Source organism: Drosophila bipectinata, chromosome 2R (assembly GCF_030179905.1).
Source record: "Drosophila bipectinata strain 14024-0381.07 chromosome 2R, DbipHiC1v2, whole genome shotgun sequence".
NCBI classification, from domain to species: Eukaryota; Metazoa; Arthropoda; class Insecta; order Diptera; family Drosophilidae; genus Drosophila; species Drosophila bipectinata.
Window position 1 is genome coordinate 17,947,150 of NC_091737.1, and position 27,877 is coordinate 17,975,026.

At 45.2% G+C, this 27,877-nt stretch overlaps 1 protein-coding gene across 2 annotated transcripts in view; it reads left to right on the plus strand.

Moving 5' to 3' along the window:
• The window catches only part of Fili (Fish-lips), a 67,007-nt gene extending 40,317 nt beyond the window's left edge, over window positions 1-26,690 (plus strand). The window contains exons 2-6 of one of the 2 annotated variants that reach the window (XM_017241220.3): window positions 3,886-3,957; window positions 11,225-12,196; window positions 15,540-15,700; window positions 22,129-26,193; window positions 26,304-26,690. In XM_017241220.3, coding sequence (XP_017096709.2) covers window positions 11,342-12,196; window positions 15,540-15,700; window positions 22,129-23,371 — 2,259 coding nt within the window. In that variant the 5' untranslated portion in view covers window positions 3,886-3,957; window positions 11,225-11,341 and the 3' untranslated portion in view covers window positions 23,372-26,193; window positions 26,304-26,690. Of the gene's footprint in view, window positions 1-3,885; window positions 3,958-11,224; window positions 12,197-15,539; window positions 15,701-22,128; window positions 26,194-26,303 lie in introns of those variants that run through there. The other variant, XM_070278423.1, reaches the window with a different exon arrangement.
• The last annotated feature ends 1,187 nt before the right edge of the window (window positions 26,691-27,877 follow it).

Sequence of the window (27,877 nt, forward strand, 5' to 3'; positions counted from 1 at the left end):
CAGGTGCCCGGCGGAAGGGGCCGGAGCTCGCAGGAAAATCGAGGAAAAACCAAACTCTTGGGCAGACGCAGTAAAGTGTTTTGAGAAATGTCACCCGTGGGGCGTTTTTGTCATTTCAAAAAGTGTTCAATCAACTGTCAGCGAGCTCGATTCCTTCAGCAGATTGAATATATCTGCCAGATACACTGTATTACCTTAGAGTGCCACTGTTGGACCTCTAGGACTGGGAGTTCTACCAACTCCATAAACATTTAATAATTTAATAATCTGGACGGATTTACTCTCGGGGCAATTAGCCATTCACAACTCGTGTAAAATCAACAAGGCTGCCTGGCCACTTAGGAAGCATTTAAAATCCGCTTACCACCGGCTTTTGCTTAGCAAATGACCCACAAATGAAGCTCAAAATACGAGCTTGCCCGCCTCCTTCTCTGGCCTCTTAAAGCCCTGTTCCACCCACGCGGGTGTTGGGTTTCTCCCGCTGAAAGCAGAAGCGAATTCTTTCTCAAGTGTCTCATGTTGCAGAGTCTCCCCCACCAGGCTCTAAATCACAAAAAACCACACCTCCTCGACCCGAACCAGTTAGTGGAACTGAACTTTGAATTAAGTTGAGCGGCTTCCGTCACAACAAGCGCTTACTTGCTCCTCAGGCCTGGTAACTAAATACTTTTACGAGTGCGAAGGAGTTCCTCAGGTTACATTCGGAAACATTGTGATTTACAACGGCTTGAACTTAAGGCGCGAAAAAAGACTTTTCTCATTAGAAACATTGCTTCAATATGGTTTTTAAATTTGTCGTGTTTTTTTCCAAGGGGTACCCTCAAAAAAATTTGGGTTTTCTAGTTTCCCCACTTTTGCTCCTTCCGATGGTCATACCTCTGCCAATTGGTATCCGATCAGGAAATAAAGTACCATTTTGTAATCAGCAAACCCAGAAGCGACTTTCCTCATTCAAAACATTGTTTAAATATCGTTTTTAAATTATTCGAATTTTTTGATTTTTTTCCAAGGGGTACCCTCATAAAAATTCGTGTTTTCTAGTTTCCCCACTTTTGCTCCTTCCGATGGTCATAGCTCTGCCAATTGGTATCCGATCTGGAAATAAAGTACCATTTTGTAATCAGCAAACCCAGAAGCGACTTTCCTCAATCAAAACATTGTTTAAATATCGTTTTTAAATTTTTCGAGTTTTTCGATTTTTTTCCAAGGGGTACCCTCATAAAAATTCGTGTTTTCTAGTTTCCCCACTTTTGCTGCTTCCGATGGTCATAGCTCTGCCAATTGGTATCCGATCTGGAAATAAAGTACCATTTTGTCATCAGCAAACCCAGAAGCGACTTTCCTCATTCAAAACATTATTTAAATATCGTGTTTAAATTTTTCGAATTTTCCCTGGATACACCCCTAAAATTGTGGGTTTTTCTAGTTTCCCCACTTTGGCTCCTTTCATTTTTTCATATTTTCCGATGAGACACCTGGTGAGGACTTTTTGGAGAGGAATGCCTTAAAGGATTCGTGCATTAATCTTAATTTAAACCTAGAGGATATGTTGTTTACTATTGTTTTTGTAAAAGTGTATAATGAGTCCAGCTAAGAAGCGACTTTCCTTTCCCAAAAGAGACACAAAGTTAACTGGCTTTGGGAGTTCAGCCACGTTCCCCAAACAATTTCTGGCGAGAGCAATTATTTGTCTAAAATAATTGCCAATTGGTCGCTGAAAAAAGCGAAAAGCAAAAGCGGAGAAACAATACAGGCTAGACATCAAACAATCAAAGTTCTAGGGGTCCATCTGGTCGCTGGCTTTGACTTTCGAAATGGAGAACCCGGAGATTTGCCAATTGTTTCGGCTGCTTGTTAGTTGTCCAGCGATTTCCGTTTCCGCTTTCGAACCTTTCCGCTTTTCGACTCCCAGTGGTAACTGTAACTCCTCGGAATCCTGGATCCTGCAGAGTCCTGGCACTCTGAGCTCGGTGTCTGGCATTGAAATGAAAACAAAAGCCGAGCCACAAAGTCAAAGCCAAAGCCAGGCGAGAAATTGGCAATAGCTGAAGCGAATAGGCGACCAGTGGCTGGTAAGTGGGAGAAAGGATTCAGCGGGAGGGTCTAAGCCATCATTGGTGTTTTATTAATGGCCGAAAGGGATGGCTGGATCAGAATTTCTGCTGCGTGGCTGCTTTTGGCATTCATTTCGTGGCCCAGACGGCCGCCCTTTTGTCTGGCCCGAAACAATAACAACAAAGCAATGAAATCGAAAAACGTGCTGTTGCCCAAAAGGGAATTTTTATTTGCCGTCTATCGGCATTATTGACTTTCAGGCTCTCACCGTCAGCTGTGACCAAAAGGACGAAAAAGTAAAAGGCAAAAAAAGTAACGTCGTCTGCGGTTTGCTTGGGAAAATACACTGAAGGTTACATAAAAATAATATTTCGGGCTTTGTGGGGCGAGACTCCCACTTTGTTTGCATTTCAACTTTCGTTTTCAATTTACGGGGATTTCTGGACTCCTCGCCCTCATAAACAGGGCGTAAAATGCACCTGAACTGCAGACAATGGGCTAGAAAAAGGTAGTGGCCGGGTGGTCCTTAGAAGTTATATCCAGAAAGGAAAAGTAATACAGACACGGATTTGTGGTCTATAAAAGTGTTTCATTTCCACTCAAACGAGTCTTAAAGCTGTGAAAATCTAAACCCTTTTCGCCGCTCAATGCCTCCTAAGTGGTTACGTTTCCAAATGATTCTCGTTATAATAATTTTGCGTAATTAGAATAAATGATGATTAAAATCATTAAAAAGTTTCGCCCAAGCGCATAAATTTCCAGCATAATTCAATTGCCGGCGATGAATTTTAATCAAATTGCCGAGAACTCTGAAAGTCAGTCGAGAGCCGCAGAGCCATCGATTACATCATCTCGTCAGCCAGCGACAGGCGGTGATGGGAGGGTGGCTTGCCGGCGAAGGAGACGGACGAAGGTTGTCGGCTTAGTGTTCTGGAGTGTGGCAAATAAATTGACATTTAGCTGTGCGTGTAACAAGATCAAGTATACGCAACGGTGCCTCCGCTGCCAGGTATTCGACAGTGCAAACAGTGTATGCTGCTCATTAATGTTGCATGGTGGCTTCGCCTGCTTGCCTCTAATCGAATCTGCCCCTCCAGCTCCTGCTTCTGCCATACTTCTGCTTCTGCTGCGGGTTTTCCAACATTTTCCAAAACGTAAACCCAACTGACAGCAAAGCAACCAAGTTTTTCCCCACGACAAGAGGTCATACACAGTACGTCATGTTGGAGCGAAGAAAAGCAAGTGGTTGGTGCTTGGACGGGGAAGCTAGGAAATCTATAACATGCCACCTGACGTTTTGATGTGCCGATTAGTTCGTGTCCTGATTGTGTCCTGTTTGCTGCGGTCGTTGCACGGCTTGTGGGGGGCTCAAGGGCCTGGCAAGAAATCAGGGATGGCAAGCTAATACTCTGTCTTTTAATTTCAAAACAAACAACTCATTAAAACAGGAAGAAGCTTAGATGACTTGCCAAACAGTGTGCTCTTTTTATTTTCAATAAAGTAAATATTCCTTGCCTGCAACCCTGAATGGCCTGCGTGCCACCGCCCCTGGCTTCGTGTGCAACAGCGTCTTGCATGTGCAACAACCTTTTCGGTGTCCAAACCCCCAGTTAAGTTGTTAGCCCCGTTGACAGTGATGAAAACTTTGCTGACAGGCCAGAGCTGCCAGCAAATTGGTTGCTCAACGGCGGCAAGATGAGGGTCCTGGAGAGCCACACACTCCACCGAGCAATCGATACAATTACCGGCTGCAAGACACAACTTTATGGATTTTCAAACACAACTTTGCCACTTCTCCTGACCCAGATTTCCATCCTTTTCTATTTCCAGAGAGATGAAATAATTGCCGTCAGCCAGCCAGGCAGATAGTCTCCCACTGGAGGACACTTGATCCTCAGAAAGGTAAGTCGTAGTGTTTTAGTTGCTAGCAACTCTGTAGTCCTAGTTTTTGGCGGAAATGGCGCATGAAACCAATTTGCTGCCCTCACACCTGTTGAAGAAGCAGATTTAAGAGACTTTTCATCAAATTTCCTGACCTCGAAGCTGGAGGAAGCAAAGGGACGAACAGAATTTAATGCAACACGGAAATGCCAGAACGGAGCTCTTTTCCAGAAATTTTCCAGAAGCTCTTGCCATTTCCGCAAAAAATGCAAAGAGGATGTGGGTTCTGGGAGGGCAAAGGTAAATAGGGAAATGGGCGAGCATCCGAGCAAAAGTAAAAGCAAAAGTAAAAGTCCAAGACCAACAATGCGAATCTGCGAACCGCCTCGGGGGCCACACACTCCAGTAAACAGTTGCTACTTCGGCCCCTCCTGCCCTAGTTCTTTGGCCAAAGTTTTGACAAAAATTTAATTAAATCCACGTCAAAGTCAGGCGGCAAGAAATTCAACATTACTGGCTTCGATGTCAAGCAACAAGTATCTAAATATTACGGGTTTTCCGCGCAAGTGGCCCAAGTAAGCCGATTTTCAATGGAAATTCCCATTGTGCATTCGGCAAATATGGATCGATGTTGCCCTGGAAATACGGGTTGCTTTGACTAAATAAATTTAAATTACATTTACGTGCTTCCTCCGCCATTATTCTGCATTCGGGGAGCCATGAATAAATAAACTTTATGCGTAAAATAATTCAATTATAGGCGCCTCACATGTGCGTGAGTGAAGGGATCCTACCGCTTTACAAGGACCTTTTTGCGGCTGCCCTCCTGTTATAAATAAATGGCTCGAAAAATTTTTTTCGGGTCCTGCCAGAGTCAGTTCATTGATTTTCATTGAGTTTGCTTTTGATTTATTTTTACCGGAAAAGGTTCTCCCCTTGGCTTATGAAAAATATTTATGGCTTAAATCGATTTGCATGTTTTTAAATAAACTGGTACGGGAAGAAGTCTTTGCGTTCAAACACCTAATTGTCAAGGAGAAACTTTTGGCCGTAAATCACCCGGCTTGGATCAACAGGTTGCCAGAGCCATGCCCATTTAATTAACAATTGCTTTTCCCCCAAATATATACTGTATGTGGGAAAAAAATAAAAGAAAAGCGAGGAAAGCCAAGCGGAAAACTCCCGAAAATCGATGAACCGACCCCCGAAAAATTCCTCTCGATTCCGGCTGCCAGTTGCAATTAAAAGGCCATGAATCCAGATCTTTTGTGCTTCCTTTGGCTACGCCCCCGCCCCTCTACGCCCTCATCTGGCGGCAGTGTGGGGGGCGTGGCTGCCTTGGAAAGTGAGACACTTGAGCGGAATTGAACACCAACAGCTGGCATTAAGCGATGTCAATTCCAAAATGGTTCCTTTGTAATTTATTGATTTAAATGGGGGGACTGGAATCTGCGAAATGCCCTTAAAACATTTAACTTTTTTAATTTTATTTTTTTATTGCATAATTTAATTTTCCCCCCTTCTGTTGCCCAACAGTGACTTGCCCCTTTTATTTTTGTGCTAATAAAATTATGAACATGTTAATTCCTTCCACTTATTTAGCTGCCAATTAATAAATTCTCAAAAATTCCATGTCCCCCTAGTTTTTCACATTTTCTTTGCTTTTTCGCCGCACTCTGCCCCCTGCCGGGCTGCCCTAGATGTGTCTGGCATATTAATGAACATTTGTTTCTTCGCCGGGGAAGGAAAATTTATGGGCTCAGGTTAAATTCCTGGGATTCTCCTCTGTCGTATTTCGGTGTTTGTTCAGTTCTGTTCGGCGCTGTTCATTTGTTAAATTAATTTATGTTTGTTGACTGTAAAATTTTTACAACATATTTTGCATGAGGACGGGGCAAAAGTATGTCTCTCGTTTAACCCTTTTGATGTATGGGGAATTTATATTTTTGTGACAGAAACTTAATGGAAACGGTTGGGAAAGCGCCAACTTGTGCAACTTTTGTTTGTTAATAAATAGTGCCAGAGGAGAACGGTTCGAGAACTGCTCGCCTTAATTTTCTGGTACATTTAATTCGTCCTTCTCTTATTCGGTGCTAGCCAGCCATATATCCCGACCTGACCCACACACATTATCTTGAATTCTAAACTCAAACTCACATACTCGGGCCCATAAATACTCACCGCCCGCCCCTCGAACAGACATGCCCGCCCCCTGAACTTTGACCCAAATGGCGGAGCTCATTTGCATAGTCGTCCTCTCCAAAAATAAAAGTACAAAATAGGGACTCCCTTAAAGTGAATTAAATATGAAATCTACTTAAATATTTGACTGCCCCGAGTGGAGCGCAGAGCGTCTCGTATGTGCGATGGTCCCTTAACCCATTCGTTAACCCCTATCCTGCCACTACCCCTTCCCCGCCAAAAAATATAAAACAAGCAACCCCCAAGTGGACAATCCAACAAAACAAAAGAACCCAGCAAAGCGAGTCTCTAATTGTTATATGTTTATCCGCAAAGCAAACTATGACCGCACCAAGAGACCTACTCCGAGACTAGGGGGTATCCTGGTCCAAGGACTTTCTCTCAGTGCCTGTGTGTGTTTGTGTTTGCTTTATCCCTCTAGTTGACTTTGGCAATTTTTTAATGTGCGCCACTGGCTCGGCACTCGGGACTCGGGAGTCCGGAGCCCAAAATGTATTTCTCTTCATTTTTTATGCATGTGCTGTGGGGTTGGAGGGCGAAAAAAAGGTTTGCGTGCCAAATTATTGTGCCAGTGGCCTAAAGCTTGTTTTTTTTTAGCCACCATTCCAGCTGGCTCATTTATTTCCTGGTTCCTTTTTTCTGTGCCAGCAGCCAAAACGCAAAGTGCGTTGTACTCTCTCCCTGTGTGTATAGTATGTTCGTGAACAGACTACCAAAAAAGTATCGATTTTTAGATTGTCCAACAGGACGTATGAGCGATGTAGGATGGTGGTTTATTAGAGCTTTAAAGACCCACATTTAAAAGTGGAAAACTCTTCAAGCTCCACTTAATATCTATTGCAGTAAGCATGTGGTAACTCCCAAGGATTGCATCTCCTTCGTATCCTATATCTCAGGCTTAAACGGAAGCATAAACTTGGTTCTCTTTGCTCCAATTCCCACCAACTCAACCAACTCTATCCTGGAACAATAAAAACGAGTTAAGGATCTCTAAACCATTTTAAACATTTAGTGGACCGCAGCATCAAAAAAGCGAAACAAAAAGAGTAGCACGAGCAGGAGCCTGGAAATGAACACAGAAACTGCATATAAAGATAAAATATTTCATTCGCCGGCTCTTGTGTCTTTTTTGTTCCGTAGACTTAATGCAATTGTCGCATTATTTCTCTCGTACTTCTCCGGCCACTTGGCGAAACACTCTGCGGAATGATATATACACGGCGACAGATATATATAAGAACATACATATATATTTTTAAATACCTCACACGAGCAACTATTCTTTTCGCCCATGCTCCTCTTTTTTTGGATGGCTGTTTGTTGTATTTTGGTTTTTATTTTGCCGCATGGCGTCTCGTCTGGCGTCTGCCACGGCGTCTGCATTTGCCGCGAGGAGTGGCAAGGGCTGCCTCTGGTTATTAAGCCATTTGGTGCTTCTTGGGAGTACGAGGGGCTGTTGCAAATCAAGCAAAGTGTTAAAAAAACCAAATTAAATTAAAATTCTTGGCCTGTAGAGGGTCGCCGCATCCCATATGCGCAAAGTTTTTATTTTCCCAGGCTTTAACATTATTTTCCTGGCTCAGCTTAAAGAAGACTAGTCAGGACTAAGGAGCTTATGTCGTCTGTACAACAAAATAGTTTATTTTTAAAATATACAAACAGCAAATCGACCCAAAGTGCATCAACTATTTAGAAGACACAATTTTCCATTTAGTTGTTTTGATTTTTTGGCAGCCTCCTAATTGCCAGCCTCGGAGTCCAAACAACAAAAGACTTTTCTTGCCAAGCGACCAAAAATTGCATTAATTATGGGAAGGAGGCGGGAAAATGCTGGGAAAGCTCTGGCCACTGCACTCCCTGGTGACAACAACAATTCATCTTTGATGGCAAGTGCCAGGAGAACTCATAGACACCCGAGACCCCGGACAATTTGTGCGTGCGAAATCTGGGAATTCGTTTCTTTGTTTTGCCAGGGAAGAGTGTTTGCCTATCCAATAATTCTGCGGGGCAAGACCAGGAGGAGGCCCCAGCCCCGGTCTCGGGGTCTCTGGGAAGAGGAGCAAATGCTAATCTTGATAAAAATAAACGCACTCGGGCACGTTGCTACAGAGAGAGAAAATAAAATTGCTACAAGTATTTCTTCAACTAGATGGCTTATTTCTTCTGGAGAAGAATTCTTCCTTATTGTATTGTCAAGCTTTTTGGGGATTCTTTATTTCTTTCCGTGTGGAGCTAAAGCGGGGCGAGCAAAGACAGCATCTCACGTTTTTCGTCGCATTTTCAATTTGCTTGGCATTTGCCTGCACTCTGGCCATTGTCAGTCGGCTACCCTGCCCCTGCCACGAATCCCTTGCCCCCACCCGACCCTTCCCAGACCTTCCGCCGCCGTCCTCCCCAGACCCCGGCTACCAAGTAAGTGAATATTAATATTGACTTTGTGTGCTCTTCGCATAGTTCACAAAAGTTTTTCACCTTTGATTGCTTGACTTGACTTGGCTCTCCTGCTAGGATGCCTTCCTTCCTTCTGGCTGCCTGTCTGAACCCTGACCTCACCTCGACTCCCCCCCAGTCACGCGGGACCCCTCCACTGCCATTTGTGGCCTTTAAAGTCAATGGCATGCTCAGCGGTTCTTTTTCCTGGAAAATTTATGTGCAAACTTTATGCGTGGCACACAGAGTCCTTGGCTTTCCTCGCTCGCTATTTCTATTATCAGCATTTGTTGCTCAGCCCTGCTCTGCTCTGCTCCGGTGCCTTTTTTGCCACTCCCCCTCCCGCCCACGCTCTGACATTATTTTCCCATTTTTATGGCATTTAAGTTCAAATGAGGAACGTGGGATAAGGATGCTGGCTGCCCCTCGGGTTTCCGGTTTCGGGTGTCACTCCTAGAGCTCCCCACCTGGGGAAACAGGAGACAAAAAATCCAAAAAACAGACTCCAACAATGTCAATATAATTAAATGAAGCTTATAAAACTGAAGAGGGAGAGGGGGAGGATGAGGGAGGTGTCCTGGGTCCTGGCATTTCTGGCAAGCACATACAACTTTGTTGATTGGATTTTTGGTTTAGCTGCAGTCATAAACTGAATGAATATGGTGGAAGATCTCGGAGGAGGGGCCATACCAGAAGACAAGCCTAAATGAGATGAGAAAATCCCGGAAGGAATATCTCGGATTATGGCCGGCTTAAAACTGTAAGTCCTGGAGAAAAACTTGTACAAAAATTGATAAGCCTGTTAAGGACGAAAATATTGATTAAAAAAGCTTCTGCCAGGCTGCAGTTTTTTGTTTGCCTTGAAAAGAGTCCTGGAGCATGTCCTTCTTGTTGATGCTTTGACACTCTTAGTTGGCCTTATTTAATTAACCCATTAAAACGAGCCGGGTTCGATCTGTTTCTGGCTTGCACTCAAAGTGCAGGCCCAACTTTGGACTTGTTGTTTGGCCTTTGACATGGCCCGAACCATTCGACTGCCGCTTTCGGCCACTTTCCCCCACGGGCAGGCAGTTTGCTTTCAAAATATTTGCCACAATGAAATCATGCTTGTTTGTGTGTGTGTTTGTGTGGCACCTACCACCCCGCCAACCACTTATAGGCCTCCAGCCCCCCACGCCCCACACATTTTCGGCGGCGCGGGCCACAGAGGGTTGCTTCAAAGTTGAGTTCGCTTGGCGTGCGAAAGTTTATTAAAAACTTTGTGTGCTTTTTGCAAACAAACACAAACACACAGCCACCCTGGCACACCCCCTACTCTCCCCACACCCTTCTTGTATTTTTGTAAAAGAAAGAAAACAACAAGAGCAACTGCCATGTGAAACTTAATAATTCACACGGGAGTGAATTTTTCACAATTTTCACTTTTTTCCCACTGCAGCCCAAAGAGGCAAGCGAAAGGCAAAAATAGCAAAGAGGAGGTTGGACTTTTTTTTTTTTGCCAATTTTATTGAAGCGTAAAATATGAACCAGAACCACAAAACTGAATGAATGAATGGGCGAGTGGGCGGGCTGAGGCGGCGAGGCTTCAGAGGATCCTGCGGAACACACACGCCTTGTGTGTGCGAGGGCTTTCAACTTTTGTTGACATTATGGACCCTCAAAAGTTTGCGTTTAACTCTTTATTATTTGCTTTACAGCTAGTTAGGGCTATTGTTCGCTGTGTATGCCTGGGCGGGGTCAGAGGGCAGGGCTTCTCGGTCCATTGTCTGTGCTTTTGTATGCAAATCGGAGCCCGAAAGACAGACTCACGAATGGAATTGAAAGGCCAGCCTCTGCTGTGCCCCCCTCGTTCATAATTTGTTAATTACTTAATTGAGTGTTGCCTTTCGGCAAACATGTAATTTCGTCTAAATGGGGGCTGCCAGCGTAAGAGGATTGGGGATTTGTATACACCAATTTAAAGCCAGGCATCTCTCTGCTTAAATATCTAGTCCTGTCTGCCGTTTGCTCCTTGATTTTTATGAATATGTATTTTTGGAATGGCCGCAACTATTAGACGCTCTGGCAGACTGCATTATGCAAAACTTATAAGCCATAAAATGCAGCCGACTGGGCCTAGACCCTGTCAGCAGGCCCCGCACGACGGCCCTGTCCCGGTAAGTCAGCAACTTTCGAATGCAAAGTTGTCAGCACAAAAAAGTTAACGCCTAGAGACCCGACTAAGCCGACTCTACGGTTCTCCGTTTCTCGGCTACCAGTTCTCGGTGCGCAGTTCTCAGGTTCTGTCTGAGTCTCGACTTTTATGAAATATTAGCCACCAACTTATGCACATAAATCTTGCAGTGTCGTACTTGCCGCAAAAGTTTTTCGTGAATGCCACGAAAAAAGGACCTCGAAGTGAAAGATTCCTCCCAAAAAAAGGTGTGAAAATAATGCAGAAGCCGACGTTGAGTCCTTTAAAATATCCCATTTCAAATTGCCAAGTATCTTCATTAAAATTTACGCTAATTTGCACAGCAAGTGCCAAGGATACTCTATTGGCAGCAGGAATGGCAAGGAACTAGGGTTTTGGAAATAGCAGCTAGAAGGGGAAAGGGTCTATTGTACTACAATATTAATATTAACTCATTTTGTCCTTCTTTCTTTATTTAAACAGCGCTCTTTGGAAGCCAACATGTCCGACAACAAGTGGTAACGTTTTAAGGCACCACAAACCGGAAAAGAGGAATAATTATTGAACCGGAAGCGGAAGAGAACAAGTAGTCAACACAAAATGGCCGCAAACCGAGAACAAGCCACAACAAGAACACCAGCCACAACGCCCACAAGCAGAAGCAGGTCCTGGTTAAGCGAAGGGATTCCAGGATTCTGCCTCCTACTGTCTTTGTTCATCCTCCTGCCCCTGGAAAGCCGGGCCTTCTGCCCCTCCAAGTGCCAGTGCCTGGGCGGGGAGGCCAACAATCGGGCCCTGTGCGTGGACGCCGCCCTGGAGGACGTGCCCATTCAGTTGAATCCCGAGACCAAGTACATAAATCTCACCCTGAACCGGATAAGGAATCTGGCGTACTCGCTGCCCTTCTACGTGAAGCTAGAGATCCTGGACCTGTCGCAGAACATCATCGAGACGCTGGGCTCGAAGAACTTCGAGTACCAGTCGGAGCTGCGAACCCTGAACCTGAGTCGGAACCTGGTCAGCTCGCTGCACAAGCATGCGTTCAAAGGACTCACTAACCTGCTGCTGCTCGACTTAAGTTTCAACCGGATTGAGACAGTGCATCCCACGGCCCTCAGCGATCTGGCCGCTCTCGTGGAGCTGGACTTGACCAACAACAACATCGTGAGCCTGGAAGACAACTGCTTCAAGGGCATGGGCACCCTGGAGGTGCTGGTCTTCCGGAACAACCGGCTGCTGGACGTTCCGGCCACCAATCTGTGGCACCTGCACGCCCTCAAGTCCCTCGACATGTCCGACAACCTGGTTGAGTTCGTCCGGAACGACAGCTTCGAGGGACTCAAGGAGCTCTTGGCGCTCAGTCTCAGGGGCAATGTGATGAGTGAGCTCGACGTCAGCGCCTTCGAAGGACTCATCTCGCTGAAGCATCTGGATCTGGCCGACAATAACTTAACGGTTAGTATAATTTATGATATATATTTTAAAGTTTCCTAATCACAAATCAACCCCTTCTCAATATTTAAAATCCGTTTTGTTTAAACGAAGCCCCAAGTGTGAAATTGAACAAACACTCGTGCCTGGCTTGACTCATAAATTTAGACACTTTGCCAGGACGAAATCCTGTGAGCAACACTTTGCCAAAGCGGATTTCCCAACCCCCCTGCCTCGTTTAAGTTGGTCCTTCCTGGCTGGGAGTTTTGCCTGCATTTTGCATACGCAAAATTAATAACCATAACTCTCGTGTTTCGCACACACACTAGCTCACACGCACTCGGCAATGGAGTCCTTTCGGCCGGCCCATGTCCTTTCTGCTATTTATGCATGCAAACATGTCCGTGTCGGGCTGATTTCTGCCGTTTTTGCCGCTCCAGTCCAGTGGGCGATGTTGCATGGTCTTTGCTCAGGCCGCCCCCCTCTCTATTCTAGTTCCTACGCCCGTTTCCTGGCAACTGAGCTTGCTTTAAGCCCGCAACTTTACGAGCAGACAGTAGACAGTCCTGCAGGAGCGTCGAACTTAAATTGCGGAGGTCAAGATAAAGAAATGCGAAGAATCTCGAACTCGAGTGCTCAAACTACACTGTCTTTGGAGATTTAGACGCCAAATAGTGCTGTGAAATGCTATCGATTATCGCTCTTTAATATCTGCCTTAAAGCAAGTCCTTTAAACGAGACGGCCAAATCATTAGAACACGGTAGCAGAGCTTTCGGTCGAGTTGAGCATAAATCCCCAGGCTCAAAGGTGAAATTGCATGTCCAGCGTCCTTTTCCACAGCCAGAGACATGGAAACGAGGGGCCTCCCAAGCCAGAAAGTCTCCAGATATGCGTTTTTATGTAATCAGAGACAGGACAGCACTGAGAGAAATCTGGAAAGGAATGGCCTTTCAAGAAGCATCTCTCCTGACAGAAGTAAAAATATATCCTTCAGTGCAGTTATAGGTGTAGTTGGCAACAGCAGCCGACTGTTTATGCAAACTGATGGATGCAACGCAACCGAGTCCAGGATCCGCCTCCTTTCACTCCGTGCCCGGACGTGCGGGAATCCCGGGCCGGCACATACTTATGGTCGTTACGACGGGATAAAGTGTGCGTGTATGTCCTGTCTGATGGCTGCACAAGGATTTCTAAGCAGGTGCAACAGCAGCAGTAGAGGCAGCAGCCAAAGCAGCAACCGCGTAGTCAACGGCAACTGACGTTGCTGAGGAATTTATGGCGCTCGGAATCAGTTCGAAACTACTTAAAATACCTTTTGGCATTTTGTAGTTGAAATATGGTCTGCCATGGTCTACCGCCCCCGTTTCGCTCACCGACCACCGCCCATCCTGCGAGTCCTGCAAACCTGTTTGGGTATTTTCAAATGGCATTCTTTTTCCCATTGGACAGATTGTTGTTTTATTATGCAGGAAGCGGGGAAGGGTGAGTGCAGGATCCGTGGATCTGCCCCACCGACATTCTGCCCCATTTTGGCATGTGGCTAGTATATAAAATTGTTGTCTACATCTGCATAGTTTTCCCGGAAAGGAGCCGGCATTGAAGGGGCATTTGTCTGGAGTCTGTAGAATGCAAAAGTTGAATATGATTTATGAAGTGTGTTGAATTGAAGCTCAAACATGAAGCGGTCTTTCTCTGAAAAGCATATACCATTGACTGAGAATTAATTTCAAAAGGATTACCATTACCAATAGTAATGTTGCTCAATTTGCTGAACAGAGATCCAAAATAAAATGAAATAAATGGAAAAAGTAAACATTTTCCATAATTCTAACTGTGATTCCATTTTTCCATCATTTTCGATTCAATTGAATCTGTTTTAAACTCTGGACAAATAAAATCATTTTATTTGAATAGGAGGCACGGACAGGAATAACTTGTGCACAATTTTACATTTTCATAATTGGGAAAAAAATATTTTGTTCGCAAACCAGAGGCAGGAGGTTGATTTTATTCACTAAGTGCATAAATATACACAAACACGGCACTCATCTCTCAGATTAAACAGAATAATTTCGAAAATATTCCGATACACAAATGTATATAGTTTTGATTTTATTTTTACTGCGAACTGTGTGTATTTATTTTCATTTTTTTTTTATACATTTATTGCATAAATTTTGCGTTTCGATGCACAACTGCAGAATCGTTATACTGGAAACTCTTATGTTGTCTTTTCTGAGAATTTCCCCATATGTGCGTCGGGGGTAAATAAATAATGTTTAAGGTCGAAAGGGTTAAAGTGTGTTGGCTTTCAAGTTTTGCGTTTTATTAGATTCATTTCTTTTAGACTCTTTTTAGACCTCGAAGCAAAAGGGAAATGGGAAATTAAGTTGAATAATCAAAGTCAATATAATTTCACTTTCTTTTCGGGTACTTTTCCACAGTTTCCACTCACAGGGGGGGTTGCAGGGGGAAAAGCGTTTTAATTAGTCCAGCAGTCGGCGCTTTCCTTTGAGAGCAGTACAAACATAAAGGGTGGAAGTGGAAGGAAAAAACTGTTGCCATTTGGTTAAACAATTGCCCGGCCTGGCCTACATTGCGTATGCGTAATGCTTTTTAATTTTCAACCATTTTCGCCAGTGCCTTATGAGCTGGGACTTGCGTTTGAAATCATTTGCCATACTGCTCCCTGTGTTTTTCCCAGTTTTTCCTGGTTTTCCATGCCATTTTTTTCCGGCTGCCCCCAACCTAGAAGTTCATTACGTTATCGCAGAGTGTGTTCGTGTCCGGACGCTTGGCACGTAGCTTCCGACACGCCAAGGGAGGGAGTTGGCAGCAGTGGGATGAAGGGCTAACAAAGGAAGGGCGGGGAAGGTGAACACAACAGGCGCCCAAAATTACAGCCAAAAGCTTTCGCCCGAAAGGAAGCCTTTTCTTTTATGCATGCCACACTCCTCGAAGCTGTCTTGCTGCTTGTAACAAATTCGTTGCAAGATTGATTTTATTGCCCCCGAAAACAGAGACGAATTTGTTGGCCAGCGAGTGATTGGTAACGAAAAAAGGGTAGCAGGAGAGGGGCCAGCAAACCGGGCCGAAAAGGAAGTACATGACGCGCGTTTCCGCTTCCGCTGCAGTCGCTTTACTATTGATTGTTACTTGTTTTTTGGTTTTTGTTTTTTTCCTAGTTCTCTACCATTGTAGGGTTGGTTCGAGGGATGACCCTCGACCCTCGGGCCGACCGCAAAACGTTTTTGAGCTGAGTGGCCAGCATTAATATTTGATGGGATCCATTCAGCTCGATAAAAGTTTTCATTTTTGTTTTGAATGCTCTCTAAAACGAAATACCTCTATCATTTTTTATTGCAGATGGTGCCCACCCAGCAGCTCTCGAAACTTTCGAACCTCACCTATCTCAACCTGGGCGGGAATCGCTTCTCCCAGCTGCCCGCCGTCGCCTTCCTCAACTTGTTTCATTTGCGCGAGCTGCACTTGAGCCGCCTGGACTATTTGCAGCACATCGATTCGAGGTAAGTTGCCCCCCGACTGTTCCAAACTTTTTCAAACACCCGAACTGGGTCAGAGAAAACGAAACTATTTGCTCCTCGGGGCGAGAGCTAACAATAAACAAGACAGCAGGCACCCTAAGAGCCTGTCGGGCTTCCTCAAAAGTTTTACGTCTTTTTTCCTCTTCCAGAGGCCAAAGTTCAGTGTTGCGGCTATAAAATAATTTGGAACTTAACTCCAAGGACCTAAAGTCAACACTAAGCTAGTCTAAGCTCTTAATTATCTTGTGTAGAGTTTAAACGCCAACTATTTTCCTTAAAACTTGCTTTGGCAGATGAATCTTTAAATGCCCCATTAAGTAGGCAATAGGTTGTCGAAGCCCAGCTCACAAATGGGCTTTGGATGGGCAATTGAAATTCGAAAACTCTTTGAGCCTCCGACTAATCATACAATTCACTTTCACACACTTGCACGTGACCTCCACGCCCAGGACCTCAAAGCAAATAAGTGCACTGAAAATAAATTAATAATTTGAAATGTTTGTGCATAGCTTGTTTAGATTAAGTCCTTAAGGCTCATAGGGTTAGGGCCTTAGTTGTTATTTCCTGCAAACTATAACTTTTGTGGGATTTAGAACTGAGTTTTATTTTTCCCAGTGTACTGCTCAGCTGCAGAACTAAGCGGCAGACAAATCATTATTGCTCAATGCAATCAATCATGCCTAATACGCTTTGGTAATAAGATGCCACCGCACAAACGCCAGACGGGTGGTTGTGGGCGGCTGGCTGGCAGAAGCCTGAAGGCGTGGCATGAGAGAAATGCTTGAGCTCAACTCGAGCATATGTTAATTCAATAATTCCAGGCAATTTTCATATCAAATCAATGAGCGAGTCGGGCGGAGACCCCCTTTGACTTGGCCATGTCAATCAACCACCACCAGCAGTTGAGGCAGCATCATGCCTCGTGCCCGTGCCCGTGTCCGTGCCACGCCCTCTGGGCGACATGCCGCCTTTACAATGACATTAACATGACTTACATGACAAGTGCCGAGCGAGATAGAGATGGCTAGAGGATGTGCAGAAAGAGAGGCGAGAGGCAGCTCTTCATAAGCCATTTAAATGAGTTTAATTTGGAATTTTCGTTTGATTTTCTTGCCCCAAGTTTTGTGGAAGCTTGTCCTCGTTCATGTACATGCCACACGCCACCCTCTGCGCACCACCCTGGCTGCCTGCCCTCCGCCCTCAGCCCCGTCTGTTGGCCTTTGTAATTGCTTTTGCTTTTTGTTTGGCTTTTGTTTGGTCTCTGTCTCAGTCTTGTGTAAACTTTTGCCTCCCCCCTCGGCTTGTTCGCAGACTGTTGAAATTGTTGCTCAATCTGCACACACACAGCCATGTGTGTCCTGTACGGTGGTATGTCCTGTCTGTGTTGACTGATTTGCAAACTAAATTTCTGACAAACCAAAGGATTCACTGTCGCATTCGCCAGATTTTCCTTCCCTATGCTAATTTTTGAAGGGTATGCGTTGAAAGCTAGTTGAAAGGATATAAGTTGAGTTTCTTTAAAATATGTCCTGCCAGTTCTTTTGGTTCAAAGACATACTTTTCCGTACATGACATAATTTCCTGCTTCAAACAAAAGGAAAGGCAACGAATACAAAATTCATTTGTCGAAAGGAAGAAATATTGAGGAGGTCGGACGAACAATTCGTCCTGGGAAAAAGGAACACCCACCTTCACCGTACACTTTCCTTAAAGGAAATAGCGCAACACTTTAAAGTTTCAGAGTCAGAGTGAAGAGAAAAGTGGAAGGAGAAACCCATACCCCAAAAGACCGAAAGGACAAGCGACAGGGACATGTAAATATTTATGCAAATGCGTTAATGAAAATCTGAAATGCGGATAGGTTTGTTGGGTTGTTACAAAGTCAAGGACTGCGGGGAAAATGACGACGGAAGAGCAGCGATGGCGGCACGGTGATACCAAGGTTTATGGGGCGACAGAGGATACATTTCCCCATAACCCCGACATGTGTGTGCTTTTGCCATCCTTTCTCGTCCTCATCAGATCGCTGCTCATTATGGAAACCTTACACCTAAACAATCAGCGCGAGTCCTTGCAAAATTCATTAGGCAGCGGCACGTTGTCCCCAAAACTCCATCCACCACCCACCCACCGTTTGGTGGGGCAAACAACCCTTCGGCACAGGACCAGGAGCCCAAGGACAGAGGTGCAGGATATCAAAGGGAATATGAAGTGAACATGACTTAATAGCCAGAAAGCCAGTGTCTGGTAAAAAGGACCTTAGGTGTCGGTCGGTTTATTTGGTTGCGGATTTCAAAATTGAAACTAATTGTTTTAAAATTCATGCGCGGTGGGGAAGGACATGTGTGACATTTGTTTTGCGGCAGCTTTGGGGTGGTTTTCATGCTCCCCAAAAAATGTTTGACCCTGCCTTCTGAATCCTGGGGATAATTCATCCAATTTAAGTGAAGTTTAATGGCATGGAAGTTGTTCTTTAATGGCTTGGAATTCAGAGTGTAGAATGGATTAGGAAATTAAATATTTTTAGTAATAAACTAACTTTAACGATAATTGAGTTGACTATTCAGCCCCTTTCTCTTTTCATTTTTCACCTGTAGCCAAGTTTTGAGCTGTTGCTAACTCATTATGCCAATGTTTAGCATTATTTAAGTTCCCCTCCTTGTTGTCAGGCCTCTACCCGCTTCAAGTGCACCCGAGAGCTGGGAAACATGCATATGCATAAATAGACAGTCTTAGAATTCACCCCCTGGCCTCTGTTTTTTGGGTAAATACGCATAATAGCTACTCACAAGCTGCTGCTGTAGCTGCCACCTTGAAATACTTCCCAGCTCATAATTTATGGAAAAATATGGCCAAGAAAGGAGCAAGGAGGGGGCAGCTCAGGCCAGGGCGGACCAAGCCAGGCCAGGCCAGGGCAACATGTTTATGTTTTCCTGTTTCCGTAATTTCTTCCTGTCTTCTGCAGCCCTTTCTCTGGCCTTTGTTATTGTTGTTAGCTTGCATTTTTTAAGCACTCAGTCTCGCGAAAATATTCATTGCATACTTTTGTGAAAGACAAATAGACGAACTCGGGTTCAACAGGGTCCTGCCATTGTGTTGTTGTTGGCTCTGCCTTTGTTTATTAAGATCCTGGCATCTCCGCCCTGTTGGCTCATTAAGCTGACACATTTTCCTCCCCGATGCTGCAGCGTTTCATTTAATTAGGGGCCAGAAAAAAACTAACTTTCTACTGCAAATGGCAGTCCATTGAGTGTGTATTGAAAGTTCCATTTAACGTCCACTTTAGGCCCTCTTGTCGTTCATTGGAAAACATGAAGAATGTCGCCAGCACAAATGTTGTCATAATTAGCTCTCCACGTATAGTTTTTCAAGTTTCTGACATAATTAGATGACAAATATAAAGTTTACCTTTTTTTAAAGCGACGGAATTCTTTTCATAAATTCCAATCAAACTTTGCAGAATAGATTCACTTTTCGTCGCACATCTCCCTTTCAGGAATTCAGTCTGCAATGCACTTTATGGAAAAAAGAAAACTTCCAGCTTGAATGACTTTTTTCTGCAGGATACTTGCCTGCAATGTTATTCATAAATAATCTATAATTATGTGAAATTAAAGGGTCGGGAATGAGAGCTTTTTCTGTCCCTGCCATTCCTGTCACAACGCCCACTTGGGTGGATGGGTGCGGCAAATTAAAGGACCTTACAGGGCGTATGCGTAATTTAAAAACGTTTAAAATGTCATTAACAAATTGCGAAGCCATATTATTTGATAATGTGTCTCTGGGCCAAGTCGATTGCGTGTTGGCAGGCAAGATTACGGGCTTAAAAATGCAGGGGCGGGGTAGTTGTCAACCAGGAAAGTCTGCAGGGCTCATTGAACTTCGGGACTGGGTCCTACGGTCCAAATCAAAATCGAGTGCCCGGACTCAGTCAATGGAGCGCATATGCAGGGAGTTAGCATATCTCTTCTCATATTTTGTTGTGGCTGAAATGTCAATCAAATGAATAGAGAGAAGAGGATTTGCGGAGCTGAATCGACGAAAGGATTGACTGCCATTCAAAACTATATCCAAAGCGACTGACAAACTGTTTGACAGACTGACTGATTGACTGTCCAGACAGGCTAGCTGGCAGGATGGCAGGATGGCGGGATGGCAGGATGGCAGTGTGAGTGAACTCTGACGCTGTAAAGTCCTGGAAATCGTGACTGAACCCTGAGCGAACATGGACAGCAAACATTTCAATCGGATTCCCAGCAATTCCAATTCAGATTCGCACACACATTTGCATATGAGTAACCCAAAAGAAGCAAACGGAACAAGGCAAACATTTATGCCTCATACACACACACTCCGTACACACACATGGCAGCCATTTCCGTTTCCGCACGTTTGACGTTGGTGAACGCAGACAAAATGGAGGAAAAAAGAAAGCCCCCAAATAAAGGAGGCCCAGAGGAGGACGACGAGAGTCAGTCAAAAACATGAAACATGCAAAATGAAGTTGGAATCGCGGGGCGAACAAACGAAAACCAAAACCAAGCCCCAACCAAAATCAAAGCCAAACAGCAAAGAGGTGGATCGCAGTTGCCAGGTCCCCCAGGACCCCCGGTCTGTTTGCCTTGTCACTTGGTTTTTTAGGCAGTTGCACTTTAAAAGCCCAGAGCCAACAACAGGTCGATGCGATGAGTTAAATCATCAACCTGTAGAGTCCAAAAGCCCGCAAAATCCTGCAAAAAGTTTCTTACGTGGTTTTCTCCTTCGGTGTCACGTTTTTGGGTTGTTTTTTTGTGTTTGTCGCCCGCTAGCTCGCTGGCTGGGTTATTTGCATAATATTTGCACAAATAATTGAATTTATTTTTTGCTCGTGTGGCTCGCAGCCGGCTAAACTGTTTTGGGCAAATTTCGGCTTATGTCGTATGCAGACAGAGTTTGTTTTGGGATCGCTAGTTCCCCGCCAGAGCCTGCAATTGAAGCTTCTTTTTCACGTAGTTAAGTTAAATGTTAAACTTGCCATGAAATTGAATGTTCGAATGGCGGAAAGATAGTGCTGGAGTAGGTGAGCCCGCAAAGGAGCTATCCGTATGATAAGTGTGTCTGGTTGGGGTTGTCTGAATCAGTATTCGAGATGAAATTAAGGTTAAGGGGATTTGCAAGTACAGATTTTCAAGACAGAACTTTCAAATGGAAAGGCAGTGGTTGCACTTCCTTACAGAGTCCCTTTCCTGTTTACATCTATTGATTTAAACCAGTATTTTTCTCGGTGTGAGGTTTAATTAGCCGCCCGGCTATCTCGTCCTGGCACTCGTCCCATCTTTTATTCCCGTTCGTTTTAATTATGCAGAATGCACGATGCATCAGCAGTAGCATCAGCGTTAAACTTAAACGCCAGGCAATGAAATACATGAATAACATACATACATCCAGCAGTTCCAGCAGCTCAGCCGGCATACCCTCCCCACACACATGACAGCGTCAGCTCCGACTTAAGCGACATGGATTTATTTTGCCTGCGTCTATTTCAACTTAATAAAAGCAGTAACAGGAGCGGCGTTGGCAGGACGAATGTAGGGGAAATAAAAAGGGCAGAGCATAGACTGAGGGAACGGATGGGAGGGAAGGAATTAAAGGAGCTGAAACCAGCAGCAGGAAGGACGACGGCGGCAGCTGACACAAGCTGCATGTTATTCGGGCTCCGTGGAGCGTTGTCGTAAATCCCTGCCAAGTTAAGTCAACGCGCTAAGTCGCTGACTTGGAGAAAAGGATGCAAGGATGCGAGGATGTGTGCCCTGAGTAGGGCAGTGCATTACTCGATGGATAAGACGCCAGAACCAAACCCTACCGATCCCAGTTTCAGATGTTGCTGCTGCAGAACGCAGTAAGTGCAACGTGGCGTATGAGCAACTTGGCGGAGTGGAGAAGCAGCAGGAGTAGGAGGTCCTGACTCGACTTGCTCCGCTGACACAAAGCGAATTTGTCGCTTTTAAGCGTTCTCAAGCAGGCAACATTTCATTTCAATACTTGCCGGCTGCATTTCATGTTAAATGAACGCATTTATTGCAGTCGCAGTTGCAGTTTCAAGGATCCCTGCTCCTGCGTCTGGATACACACGTCTGGTATATCCTGCAGCCCGAAAGCGCATTGATTTGATAAGTGGCCGCATTTTGTTAGACGCTTCGGGACGTTCAGTCGACTATGACGGGAGTGATGAATTCCAAATGCAGTGCCAATGGGAACGAGAATTGTTTGTCGGCACTGAGGGCGGAATTCATTAAAGTGAATGATGACCCAAAGGAGTTAAAATTGGGAAAGCTTGGGCGGTTTGGGAAAAGTCTTTTATCAAAAGTTACAAACCATCGAATTATTTTAGAAATCAATCTTATTAATCCTTATTCTCTTCTTTCTTCCAGAGCCTTCGTGGACAACACCCACCTGCAGACCCTGCACCTGAACAACAATCCCCAGCTCAGCGACATCCCCATGCGCCTCTTCCAAGGCAACCCCAACATCCTGGAGGTCTACATGCAAAGCAACAGCCTGCAGACGCTCTACTCCGCCCAGTTCCCGGTGGACCAGCTCCAGAAGCTCTACCTCGGCGACAATCCGCTCCAGTGCAACTGCTCGCTCCTCTGGCTCTGGCGGCTGGTGACTGGAAACTTCGAGGGAGTAGACCCTGGCCTGGAGCACGCGGCCGGCGGAGCAGTGGCTGCTCTGGCCAAGGAGGCCGACTCCGGCTTGATGGACGACGAGGAGCAGGCGGACGACGCCACCGCCGTGGCCAGCACGGACGACGGGGTGGCTGCTCTGGCCGCCTACATAGCCGATCAGCACATCGTGAATGCCCTGCACACCACCGAGCCGAGTGCATATGAGCTGGCCACCTCAGCCTCGAACAGGAACACTGGAATCCTGCGCATGGATCGCCAGCAGATCGGTTGCGACATCTGGCGGGACAAGGTGCGCACCCGGAGGCAGCTACTCTCAATGAGCGAGGGCGAGATCACCTGCCCCGCCCACATTGTGACGGTGGTGTGCGCGGTGATCACCTGCCTCCTGGTGGTGATGATCGGCGTGAGTGTCTTATACTACCTGCGCTTCGTCAAGCGCCGCAGGAAGCTGCTCCACGAGCGAGGACCCCTGAGGACGAGCAAGTCTATCATAAACGTGCACGATCGCATCCTGCAGGGCCACACCTCCGGGGGCCTGAGCATGAGCATGACCCTGGGCGGCGGCCACCATCACACCAACGGCCTGGGCATGGCCCTGAACTATCCGCATCACGCCCAGACCCTGCAGGCGCATCACCACTACCACCAGGCCACCATTCCGCTGCAGTCGCACGGTGGCGGCGTGGGGCACGAGTACCAGCAGGCCACCCTGCCTCAGCTGGACAAGCTGGAGCTGGAGCGCTACCTGGCCGCCCAGACCATTGCCAACGAGTACCGGGCTCTGAAGCCCTGGGAGCTGCCCGTGAAGGAGGCGGCAGACGACGAGCCGGAGCATCTCTACGAGCGGTTCGACCACTACGAGTACCCGGACACACACACCATGACCAAGCTGAAGCAGGCGGCGGCCCTTAACCACTCCACCACCACCTCCTCCGGCGGAGGAGCCCCCTCTCCGGTGCCGAAGCCACACGTGGTCTACGTATGACGTGGCCGTAGCCAGGGCGAGAAGAGGGGTTTCCAGGTGGGCACGGATATGGAAATGGTGGGGCTGAACCACAGCCACCACATCCACAACAACAACAACTACAGGGGCTGTATGCAGAATGGGCAGTTCTGAGCTGGAGACTTTGGGGACTCATCCGGAGGAAGAGGAAGGAAAAACAGGGAACGTGTGGGGCTAACCTAAGGATGGAGGCAGATGATTACAGGGTGTATTTGGCAGAGAGATGTGACAATTAATTTCTAGTTTAAATTTCACTTCCAAAACCCTCTACTATTAAGCCCAAAACAATGATGGGTTTGTCAAGTCAAAGCATATGTTTGGTTACAAAGCAGCTCCAGTAGAACATTATGTAAATAATTTAAAAGTTATCAAGTCAAAGGGTCAATCCATCTGCCAAATACACTCGTCAGTTTAGGTTGCATTGCATTTTTTTCTTTGGATTAACAAAATATTTAGAAATGAGTCGAGTCACTCGCAACAAAGTTTAACAAGCGTCAAATGAAACAAGGGATATGTCTACGTGTATAGGAAGCATACAAATATTCTTAATGACTTACCGCATAACAGATACTACTCATAAGATACGTATACTAACCGCTAGCCTAAGGAGGGAGTACGATTTCAAAGAAACACCCATGCTGGCCCCAAAATACCATAAGTAAGCTAAGCTGCATTCAAGTCTCACTCACTCTTTCTCTCACACTCATAGTTACAGTGGCATTTTGCATTCGAATATCTAGATAGCGTTAGTGGGTAAGGACCTTACAAGTGAATTTAAATAATTATTAATACGAATACGGACATGTAGGAGAGGCGAGGGATGGGTGTGCAAGCTAAAGGACCTTTGACTTCGTTGATTTTCAAGCTTTGCTGAACGTGGCCCATGCTAGGTCGACCCCTACCCTGGCAGAAAAAAACACACAAGAAGAAACCAAATGGGGACCAAATAGTCCAGTCCAGCCCAGCCCGAAAGTAACCGAAAGAACCCAGCTGCCAAAGGGGGATAGCCTCATGGGCCACGTTCCAAAGTTTCCTATCTGTGGAGAACAAAAAACATCTCGAATGACAATATACGAGGACGTAGGCGGGAATCTAAACAAATTAACTTATAACACCTACATTAATCTAAATCTTAGTGAGCCAGAACTCAAAGTTAAAAAATAATAATATAATTTGTAAATAGCTCCACTGTACGATTACTGTAAATAATTTATGAAATGCATTTAAAGGCATTAGTCAAATGCACAGATTATTGGTTTAAGAATAAATCATTTTTAAAAAACAATAATTCGGAATCAAAGCTCGTTTGTTGTTAGTTTTTCGTTTGACTGTGAGTTTGATTTTGCGAATAATAATTTAATTAAAAGCGGCGACAACAGCAACGCAAATAGCGAGCCAAACTAACCGGTATTTGCATAAAATAGCCACAGACACACAGGCACACACAAAAAGGCGGAAAAGCAAGTGTAAAAAATATATATTTCTGAAATAAAAAATACATATACTGTATGTCTGTATACTAACAATAAAATAAGCAAAATCAAAAGGCAGCCGAGCAGCACTGCACGGAATGCATTTAGAAAAGCACACAGAATCACAGAAAACATGAAACAGGACTCTGAAAATGAAATCTAAATAATAATAAAATAAAACCCCAGTTTGTGTATAAACGGGCCGAGAGCCAGGCAGGCGTAAGTTTAAATTTAATAATAACGATATACGCAAAAATATTTAATTAAATGATAGAAACACCCACAGCAAAAGCAACAAAATGTTATTTCTTATACGAAGACTGAAGAAAATGATGAAGCGAAATAAAAGAAACAAGAAATTAAAAGAAAAGTCTTTCTGTTGCCGAAAAGCAAAAGTGACAACCTGGAAAATTGTGGGACTGTTTGTAATAAATCAAGGATTTGCCTAGATGAACTCACCAGGTCCTTGAAGTCCTTTCCCCATTTGTAGCATAAAATACGACAAATCTAGGGGCCTGCCTGCTGACGGCAGTCGGCAGAACAAAAGAAATCCATGTAAAAACAAATAAAATGCTTGTACTTCCTTGCATCCAGCGAGTGGCCCCAGTGAACTGCAAAAGAAGGCATAAATCCTGGGAACAAACATAGCCCACACCCTTGTTAGGATAAGTATGTAGCCGAAGTGCCTCGGGCAGTGGCAGCCCAAAATATGGCTCAGTAAACCAAAGTAAGTAAAATATTTACTGGCCAGTCAATTGTGTTGAGTTGTAGGTCTGCGCCAAAGCCCTTAAGTCCCAGCGAGCTACTGCAGTCCTGCAAAGGAATCTTGACAGCCAGTTAACCTACGTAGTATGCTTTGATTCATTATAAATTCCACTTGTGTTATTTTTGTTAAATATATTAAGAAAAAATCCCAGTTCTTTGAAATGGCAACAACGGCAGCGCTGAAGCAAGGAGACGACGGATTTGGAACGGTTTCCATAATTTTTTACACAGCTGTTTCCGAGGCGGAAGAGACTACAAGGAGTCCCGGGTTATTTGGCGGGGGCTTTATAGCCCTGATGGTGATCTTGGTGATCCTGGTCTGCCTCTGCATCATATGTCTGCCGCTGCTGTTCCTGTGCGGCTGCTGCGGGATGGCATGCTGCGGCTGCTTGGCGTGCTGCGAGGAAGGACAATGCTGCGGCGAAGGATGTGGTGGCGGGGGCGGTGAAGGTTGTTGCGGCGATTGTGGTGACTGCGACTGCGGGGATTGTGGCCCAGACGATTGAATCACTTTTTCCATCATACAAAAAGCTTACCATCACAAAGTAAACTTTTTGGGGTGCTTCAGTGAGTAGGCTTTCTTAGACATTAGACTTAATTTAAAATTTTTACTTGGTTTACACATTCCTAACTTTCTACTTTTCCACAAAAAAAACCGACGATGGCTGATGATTCAGACAGTCCTTCGCTGGATGAACCAAGCGGAACTACGATCAAGGATGGCCTACTGCTTGTATCGCCTATTATGCACTGGACCACCACGCAAGAGCCACTTATCATAATGGGCGCCTATGGCCTACTGTTCATACTTCTGGTGATTGCCGCCATCGTTCTGGTATGCACGCTCTTCATGATGCTCCTCACGTATCTGGGCTGCTCGAAGGCCTGCCAACGCTGCCGCTACCTGAACCGCGAACTGTTGTAGTCCTTTCAACAGCGTCCTTGTCGCCTATTAAAAAGGAACTAGGAACAACATTTAAATTTGTATCCAAGTTTTAAAAATTATCCAAGTAGTATGTCGTATGAATTGATTCCATATAAATTGAAGTTCGTTATGTATGAAACACCTGAGTTCGAATGGCAACTAATAGATTTCTGGCACGATATGCTTGCATCCGGCGGCGGCGGATAACACGACAAGAAGACAAGTAGGATTAACTTCTTTGGCTTCAATGACCTCATGATCATGCTCATCGCGATCCTTGTCTGCATCATCGTGCGACTGCTTCTGGGCTGACAGGTTGCTGTAATCCGGGCAGCAAGGAAGGCAATAGGGATGGTTGCCCAGATCTAGTTTGCCCGAAGGTCCGCCAACGCTGCCGGAAACTTAACTGCGAGCTGCTGATGCGTGCATTTTGAATGTGTCTTTGGAAAAATCTATAAATTTATAACGAAGTTGTAAAAATTAAAAATTAATATCTATTTTTCGATATTTTATTTTACTTTTTTCCTTCTATGTGTTTGGGAAATTGGTCTTCACAATCGTAGTCTTTGAAATATTTCCCCCGTACCTCTAATAGTGAGACGAATGTAAGCCGATTAACCACAGCCCGGATGATTACCAGAGAACACTTGCCCCTGGGCAGGAATTTTCACACAGATTTCCCTCTTGGGGCTGAGTGCATAAATTCCGGGCATCTGTGCAGCTGCACGAAGGAACACAAAACACTCGTCCTAGTCCTATTCCTAGTCCTATTCCTAGTCCTAGAGCAAGTCCAAGTCCAAGTCGTAAATGCACTCAGCACTTTGTCAGCTCTCAGACAGGAAATGCAGTTGCCATTTTTCTTTTATACCCGGCACTTTCCACCCAACTGGCAGCCACCGACGGCCACACCCCCGGAAAGTATTTCTCCAACTGTCTACATTTTTCACTTGCCATCCATAAAAAGTATCAGTTTTAGTTTCAGTTTTAGCTCTCACATGGCAACATGGCCAAATGGCTACACGGCTAGTGTGTCTTCGTGCCAGTCTGTTGTTGTGACGTCTCAATTTTTTCCAACGCTTCCATATTCAGTTTCATAATTCTGCCCCGAAGTTCTTCCTTCTTTTCCGAGGCACATGACAAAGTTTTCATTGCCGCCAGAGCACAGTTTCCCTCAGCCGTTGAAGTGCATTAAACAAAGCTCTCAAACATTGTTTGAGTGCAGAAAGGACGTGTTCAAAATGTGTTACTTAAAAATGGCATTTACGGACAAAGAACTTCTTGGATTTTAAGGCTTTCCCACAATAATTGCGTTTTGTTTGAACAAGC